The sequence below is a fragment of the Pomacea canaliculata genome, linkage group LG3, assembly GCF_003073045.1.
Source record: "Pomacea canaliculata isolate SZHN2017 linkage group LG3, ASM307304v1, whole genome shotgun sequence".
Classification (NCBI taxonomy): domain Eukaryota; kingdom Metazoa; phylum Mollusca; class Gastropoda; order Architaenioglossa; family Ampullariidae; genus Pomacea; species Pomacea canaliculata.
Window position 1 is genome coordinate 1,728,871 of NC_037592.1, and position 8,577 is coordinate 1,737,447.

General features: G+C 44.0%; 1 protein-coding gene and 1 long non-coding RNA gene across 2 annotated transcripts; both read left to right on the forward strand.

Moving 5' to 3' along the window:
- Positions 1 to 145: 145 nt before the first annotated feature.
- On the forward strand, positions 146 to 1,750 carry LOC112560104. The gene is made up of 2 exons (XR_003098476.1): positions 146 to 274; positions 635 to 1,750. It is a non-coding gene; the product is annotated as an uncharacterized LOC112560104 (long non-coding RNA).
- A 4,334-nt stretch (positions 1,751 to 6,084) lies between these two features.
- On the forward strand, positions 6,085 to 8,577 carry LOC112558609 (transcription factor IWS1-like). Its single transcript, XM_025229159.1, has 2 exons — positions 6,085 to 6,371; positions 7,793 to 8,577. The coding sequence occupies exon 2, from the start codon at positions 7,804 to 7,806 to the stop codon at positions 8,575 to 8,577; it is 774 nt and encodes a 257-aa protein (XP_025084944.1). The 5' UTR covers positions 6,085 to 6,371; positions 7,793 to 7,803.

Genomic DNA, 8,577 nt, shown 5'->3' on the forward strand with positions numbered 1-8,577 from the left:
GAGACTAAATAAATTAAAAATAACAGTCACTACCCGCCTTACTTAACAACTTATAAAAACAATGCTGAGAATAGTTCTTGTTTCTTTACCCCAGGACACCTTTGCCACTTGTGTAACTACTGCACTGGGGGTAAAACCACATCTGCTTGTCATGATGGCCCTCTATAACGTAGTGAGACGGTTTCCTGAGTTTCCCATGGCAACCACTTACCTTCACAACTGCCGCTCAGGTGTTAAAAGTGTCTCACTTGACTAGACTGAGCTTGGTCGTTTGGTAAGTTGGGTATTTAAATAATTTTTATTTGAACAGGTGAAAGAAAAGATGTGGTATGAATCAGGCCACACAGCAAAGTTTTAAATCAGGAAAATAGTTTCTTGGGGTAAACAGACAAGACGTTCGGACACGCACCCGGAATCTAAGTCTACCCTCTTTGTTTACAGAAATAATCCCACAACTTCTTGTTTGGATTCCACCAAATATTGCTCACTAACCTGCATTTTTTTAAAGTGTTTTATTGTATACCACACACCAAGTGCTATGTGTATCAATAAACCCACAGCCGTGAAAAACAGAGCCATAAACTTGAAAAATATTTTCTTGTACGGAGGTGGGTTTTTTTTTTTTCTTCTATAGGATCAGGTATGAGTAAAATCAAGGATGGACTGCGGCTTTGGAGATTTATAAGCACTTATGTCGAGGCTGAAAAGTTCTTTATCTGACCTTGCTGGCAGACGACACGCCCCACCCCCATCTTCCACCTCCCACGTCCCTCCGACTGCTCGTACGCATGCGCCCACGCATACACCTGGCAGGTTGCGGTTCATCAGGACTTGTTTAGCCCAGGAATAAACAACAGCCTGGCGTTTCTTTTTGCCCCGCTATCATCCAGCTTGTGTACTCATTAATTTACACAGGCAGCTCATTGTATTGTGATAAGTCCTGTTGGCTGCTCAGGAAAAAACACTTTTACTATTTTTTTTCAAAATTCACCAGAAGAAATAAAATGCTCACTATCTTTTGGGAGATCCAAAAACATTGAGTGAAACCACCCTACCGGTAACATCAAAACACAATGAACAGTTTAAAGATTCACACTTATAAAAGAAGCAGAAGCAGATACTTACGAAGAAAGTATAACAGAGGTAAAAAAAAACTTAAAGTAAGACAAATACAGTTGATGAAAGTAACGGAGCGTAAAAATGTTTCGTGGACCACAATGAGCTTTAAACAGCGGGTCACTACAGCCGCCAGTCAGTAAATCCAACTGACATTTCCATAGCAACACTTTATTTTGAGGTCTGACAAGTCTCTGGGGAGAACCCTGACGCGTTTACCAAACCAGTCAAATCTGGCCAACAAGAAAAAGTTGAAACACGCCCGTCATCTATCTCACCTGCACGGTCCGTGTCCCCATGCTCCCTCCATGGCTCACAGAACTCGGTCATCAACATTCTGCAGTTGTGAGCCACCCGTGACCCCAAAGGTTATGCTATGGTGATGTCACCTGACAACGAGCCGCCACGGTGACGGTTGTATAACAGTTGATGCAGAGTTCCCTGTGGTTGGAGGAGGTGGTGGTGGTGCGTGGAGCAGCTCCTCCCCCTATCCCCACTCTCCACCCTCAAGTTTCCGAGAATGAGAGCGACATCTCTTGTCTATGTTCAGCCGGGAAGATTCAGTCTGTCACAGACCCTCGTGTAACGCCCTCATGCACTCATGTCCAACAACAAAAAAAAAAAAAAAAAAAGACTTTATTTTTAGCGCAAAGTGAATAAACAACACTCGTCTACACGGTGACCTTCATTGGATCGTGATGACACTTTGGTAACCCTGGTAACAACAGTCAGGTCCACCGAGACAGCAGCAACTTGAACAGCAACCAAGCGTCCATAATAACAGCAACATTTAACACTCCCAATTGTTTCTTATTTCAATTAAACTAAAGTAATTGCGAAATGAAGCTGATTGGTTAAACTGTCACTAGTTCACGAACAGCTGATGAGAATGAATAACAAATAAATCTTGGATGAAATGCTCAACCAGACTGTGCAAAGAGACACAACATTACATTGTTACACTGCTGACAAGAATGATGAAGACGATGTGCAGGACGACAGGGGAAGGTAACCACAGTTACAGCGAGTATCTAGTCCATGGTGTCTACAGGTCCTCTTCATGCTCACAAATATCAACAGAGTCCTTCGTCCATGAATGAAGATGTACCCAGCCTGGTCCACAACAAAAGTACTTCGATTGTCTGAGTATTACATTCCACGTACTACAGTTGTCTAAACATTCCATTACAAATATTACAGTTGTCTAAACATTACATTACAAATATTACAGTTGTCTAAACATTACATTACAAACATTACAGTTGTCTAAACATTACAGTCCAAGTACAGACTGCCCAGTTTCCTGTCTATCACGCCTTATCGCAGTGTCTAGTATCATGGCGCTGTGTCTATCGCAAGTGTAGCAGGACTTTAACACGTTTCGTTGTCAACTGTCTTCACATCATATTTTTCATCGCTTGTTTGCTTGTCATTGGCTGGTCGCACCTAAAAATAACATTGACGTCACGCATCGTCACGTCCGGAGCAGGTGGCTGTTGTTGATGACCTCCCATGACCTCAGCGCCATATTTGAAATGTTAATGAGATGAGAATAGTGCTGCTAAAAACTGATTTCAGGGAAATCCAAAGGAGAGGACAATGGCGACCTGTAGAAAGATGTTGATGCCGGTATTCAGGCAGACAGCTTTGTGGGAAGGATTGTGTCACGTGACGTGTTGAGGGTGGAAGGAACCGGTCTCCACACTCCCAGCTCCAAATGTCAAGAAACTTATTTATGAGCGCTAAATATAAACCACAACTCCTGAGCTCATACTCAAAACGTGGAGGCAGTAATAATTCCAAAGCGCAGTAAATAACAACATATACTTTGTACTTTGTTAACAAAGCAGCAAACCTAAAGAGTTGTAATCCAAGGGTTGTCTTCAAGAATCGAAGCCAAGCAGGACTAATAACACCAACATCCCATAATGTTATACAATCACTTTCAATGTTGACAGTAGGACTAATAATACCCAAATACCATAATATTCTGCAATCATTTCCATAGTTGCCAGCAGACTAATAATACCAGCATGCCATATTATTCTATAATCACTGCCATAGTTGACAGCAGGATTAATCACACCAACATGCAATGTTGCTCAATCATTTACGATTAGTTCCGTAATTTATTTCCGTCATGACAGTAACGAAATATAGTATAATGACAGTGTGAAATGACACGAGGGTGTTCAGTATGATTAATATAACCCTTGACAAACCGTTTGTAGAAGATGGAGCTAGTAATACCTTAAAGAAACTAAAAGGCAACAAATCAAGTGGCGAAAGATAACATCATTAAGGAATTGATGAAAACTGTTGTTAGCAAGAGACTAGAGGTGTTTGCTGATGTCGGCGGTTGTAGTGTCCAAGCTGGACTATTGTAACTGTGTGTTGATCTCCATCACTGTCTGCTGGACCAGTCCACACAAGCTGACAACACCGCATTCGTCATTGTAGTGCGAGGCTGATGATGGCAGACCACGTGTACACCACCTGCACTGGATTACAGTTGAGGTTCTCATCCAGTTCAAGATGGTCAGACTTTGCTGTCATGCTGTTCATGATGTCGTCCCTATGTCTCTGTCTGAGCTTGTGGCCAGACTAGTCTCACCGGTCACTTCGCTCTGTCCACGCTGGTCCTCTCAGTCCTGCCTTCCTGCGGGGACATTACATGCTTTCCGGTCTACCCTGACTATTCCTTTCTCTACCTTACTTCTCTCTGTACATTCCTTGATATTCCTGACAATGTTCACTGTACATGTGAGTGTGTGACACGACATCATCACCTGCTGTCCCCTGTCTCATAAAGCACATTCAGCTCGCCTCCGTCTGGGGAAGGCGCTTTATTATTATTATTATTATTATTATTATTATTATTATTATTATTATTATTATTATTATTATTATTATTATTATTATCAAAACTGGGTGCTGAACACTTGACTGTTTGTGTCCATTGCCTAGTATAATAAGCTTCCTATTTGGTTTAAGGAGTAAGAGTGTTTACTGTGAGCACCAAACAGCATTAGATACAATTATAAAAGTATTTCCTTTGGTAAAAACTGCTGAAAGTATCTTTTAATGGTAATTTTTACCATTTTATTCTTTTCATAGATGTACACAGACATTCCACACAGACGTACTAAATATCTATGTAGAGCACAGGTACACATTTTTGACAGACATTCTACAAACATCTACATAAAACTTCTACATGGATTTACCCACAAATTTCTACACGTGCAACAAACACATTAGTCACTCGTATACCAAAACTCGTCCACTGATTTTTAAAATGATTGTAAACACATAACCTTTGGCATGCACAATACAAGACAACATCCACACAGTGTTACCACCAGAATCGTGAGACTTTGCTACATTGCACCCCACGGGCGGTGTTTTACAGCAAATTGTAAAGTCCGTGGGTGTAGCAAGTGGCAGGTGAGTGGATAATAAGTTAACATCGGCGATCGCTGTGTTGCTAGGTTGTCGGTGGGCGAGGGTTGTGTGAATAGTTGGACTGACACGACAGTCTGCACTGTCCTCGTCGGCGGTCAAACCTGCTTGTCATTAACATTAACGCGGGTTTTCTTTATTTTCCTGTGTAATCATTCAGTGTAATACTTCTAAATCTCGGAACTTTTGTCATTATTGTTATCACTCTCTTCTTGCGGGGAAATAAGTGACTTTGGCGAGGGCTAAGACGCAGGTACAACGCTCCAATCGTGTGTTGATATCCGTACAGAAACACTCCTTCTACCTTCTGCCATCTTCTACCCGTTACATCCGGTCTCTGGACCTGTGGTGTGGACAGGACCATTGGCAGCCTGGATGACAGTTTTTCACATGAATTATGCAAACTGGGAGTAGCTTCTGGCTACATATCTTTCATTTCATATGCATTCTACAGACAATAATTTATACATGTCATGTTGCGTGCGTCCGTGTCTGTCTGTGTTTCTGCCAGGCCAGGATATGGTTCTATAATCTATATTGTAGTATTATTATTCCTATCCACTTCTGTCTCTCGTGCGTGGAGTCTCTATGACATCATCGAGTCGATCACGTGCTACCAAGCCTTCTGGGCAGCTCTTCCGTGACGTCATCAGTCTGCGGGACCCGGATAAGAGGGTGTTTTCTGTACCGACTGCCGGGTGCAGACTGCGCACTATGCCGGGTGCGGGGACTGGTCGCCGGAGAGGAATGTGCAGACATTGCAGGGTAGTGCGGGTCTTCAGTGGGGCCGGGTGCACGACACGTCACTAGGCTCTAACTCTGAGGCGAAGTAGTCAACTGAAGTGATCATAAACTAAGTCGTAAGCTAAACTCATCCTGCTTGTGGCCCTACACCCGGCTCCGTAAGACAGGGAGGGTAGGTCAGCGTCTCCGAGTCCCTACACTCCCCTGTGTGTGTGTGTCCACACCTCATGAGTGCGTGCGTGCGTTAGAGTGGGTGAGTGAGACAAGTTGTTTGTGTACATTTCTTTCTGGTCATACAGGTATGCGTGCACTGGCGATGGATTTACTAGGATCTCAAACTTATTTTCGGTAGAATGTTTATGTCTGCACAATAAACCGATACAAAACATTCACCTCCTACAAAAGCTTTTAATACATTCCCATATCTGCCCACCAACCTATCTATCCATATATATATATATACACACACACATACAGACAGACAGCTAATTCTGGTCCATCCAGGATATAGCCCTCCAGTTATAGCCTTTCAACGCCTCTCCCATCCAGGACTAGTAAGCAAAAAAAAAAAAGAAAGTACAAATAAAGGTGACTCTTGATGCCTGCTTGTCTCAGACAGTTTTGTTTAATGGTTGTTTAAAAGGCTGATTAATGTCAGGTGCGAGAGTTTCCCGGATGTGTGGGTGCTTGACAGCAGCCATGTCTTGTGCTGGTGCTGACACCACCCTTGTCTGGGGCTCGCTGGTTGTGACGCACGTCACGCTCGGCCAGGCAGGCGTGGAGGTGGGTGTGACGTGCTGCTATAAAATGCTTGGCTGCAGGCAGTGCCGGACACACCGACACCTGGCGGCAAAGGGCAGTAAGAACTTCGGGCCCTTTCTACAAGTGAGTGAGAGAAGAAAGAGAAGTCAGAGAAAGGAAGCAAAGAAAGCAGCCGCACGACACCGAGCGTGAAGATCTCGCGAAGTTTGGACAACGACGATTACCTTTATTTTGCCGCACAGACCCGAAGCTTCACAGTTGTTACCTGAAACAAACCTACCTGACAGGTAAGTCTTTATGTGGTCGTCTGCTAGCAAAGATTTCTCTCCCTGACCTGATGCTCGTCCCCTGTAATTTGTCTAAACACTGTGTTGGATTCCGAGTCCGAGGTGCATACACTACATAAACATTCTGTCTTGGCTTCTGTTGTGATGGGGGAGGGAGCATGGGCAGGTGTGTTGTGGGTACTAGTTCTGTTTAACCAGGTGTGACGTGTGCTGAGTGAGGCAGAGAAGTTATATGTACACACCTTGATATTCTGAACTTACAACTGATTTCCTCGCGTTAAAGAAAACAAAAGATCTTTAGTAAACTTTCAATTCAATTCAATTTAACTTTATTATCTCACGAGGAGAAATTACAAGACGTAGTAAAACAACTGGCTTATAATAAAAAACTTATAATAAAAACTTAATAAAAACTTAATTCCACTCAAACTATCATCTCACTTTGACTTCATCTATCCCGGGGTTATTATGCCTTAATGATGATAATGACTATGACGATTCCTTATTAACGAGGGTGGTAGAGTAAGCAAGACATGATTTTTGTCAATCTAGCCCTCGCCCTTAAAGGGACAAGAAAAAGTTGAGTAGCTAACTAATTACAAAAAAGTAATAATAAACATGAATTATCCTACATTGTGGTAATGTGTTTTAGTAATTGTCATGACGAGATGCTAAACTCACAGGGAGGACACAGCCCTTCTCATCTTCCTGATAAATTACCTGCCCAAACAGGCTATCTTTAGCTCTGCAACACGTCACACCAGTACTTTACGCACCCAGCCCAAGGCAGTGACATTTTCTTTCTTAACCAGATTTCACAGTTTCAAAAGTGACAAGGTTGAGGTGATGTCACAGAGTGCCTTGCCCTTGACATGACACAGGTCTAGTCGGTCACGAGTCGCGGATGTCACGCACATTACAGACGAGCAGCAGGCAACATCCTGGCCACGTGACGTTGATTGAGTGACGTCGCACTGAAGGTCTGTGTTGGGCGCCCCACTAGAAAGACAAGTGCTACGTCACAGCCTCCCTAACCCCATTCCCACCCAAATACCAACAACCACTCGACTATCTGGTCATCAAACTGAGGCTGAAATACCGTTTTCTGTGCTTGTTGCTATGGAAACAATTTCTAGTTCTTTCCGATCTACTGATCTCTCAGTGGACACGGTGGCCATCCAGCCGACCTTTCTTGTAGCAATGTTGTTCTCAGAAAAGTTGTCACTAATTTCCAACAAATAACCGACAAACGTCACAGGTATTGTGTAAGCAGGTAAACATCTTCCTTTAAGTTGTTGACGTGGTGAGTAAGGCAGCCATGTCCACAGTGTTCGAACATTACTAATCCCAACATTCAGAGTATTCATCATACAGTGACGACTCCTCAGTGACAATTGTTGTTTTGTGTTTGATTCAGGAAGTGAGGAAACAGATGATGGAGGTACGATCCCCAGCACCACTTGTCAAGTTCCTCATCTTGACGCTGAGTGTCACCCCCTGCACCAGCTTCACCTACCCGCCCCGCGCTTCTTACCCACAGACTGGTGGCTATGGCAACAAGGGCACGCAACTGCAACAACAAATGCCAATTGGCTTTCTCTACCCCAACCTCCTCAAGAACCTGAATTCCGGCTACAACTGGCAGGCACTACAACAAGCCTTACAGCAACGGCAATACGCTGGACAGCAGCAGCAACAACAGCAGTACCTGGACCGCCTGCTGCAGACCCTGTACGGCACATCTCACACAGGACAGGAGGAGGAGGCCGGCCAGCAGACACAGACGTACGAAGACATCGAGGACCTGCAGGAGGCCATTACAAGTGTGCTGGATGCAGTGTACGGCCACGTCAGCACAACTCCTTCCTCCAATGAAGATGACGATGATGTCGAGGAAGAAACTACTCCAACCACTGCTGCTGTGTCCAGTACCACGCAGTCATCCTATAATAATAATCACGATGATGACGATGAGGATGACGATGAGGATGACGATGATGATGAAGAAGCAGTGACAACTCCACGCACAGTTTCAGAGTCCAGTACCACACAGCCACCCTTTGTTGACGACAGCGATGAAGAAGAGGAAGACGATGATGAAGTAACTACGCTGTCGCCGGTGACTGAGGTCACAACCCAGTCCCTCGATGATGACGATGATGATGTTACGACGACAACTCCAGTCGTCAAGGACCTTCGCCCCTGA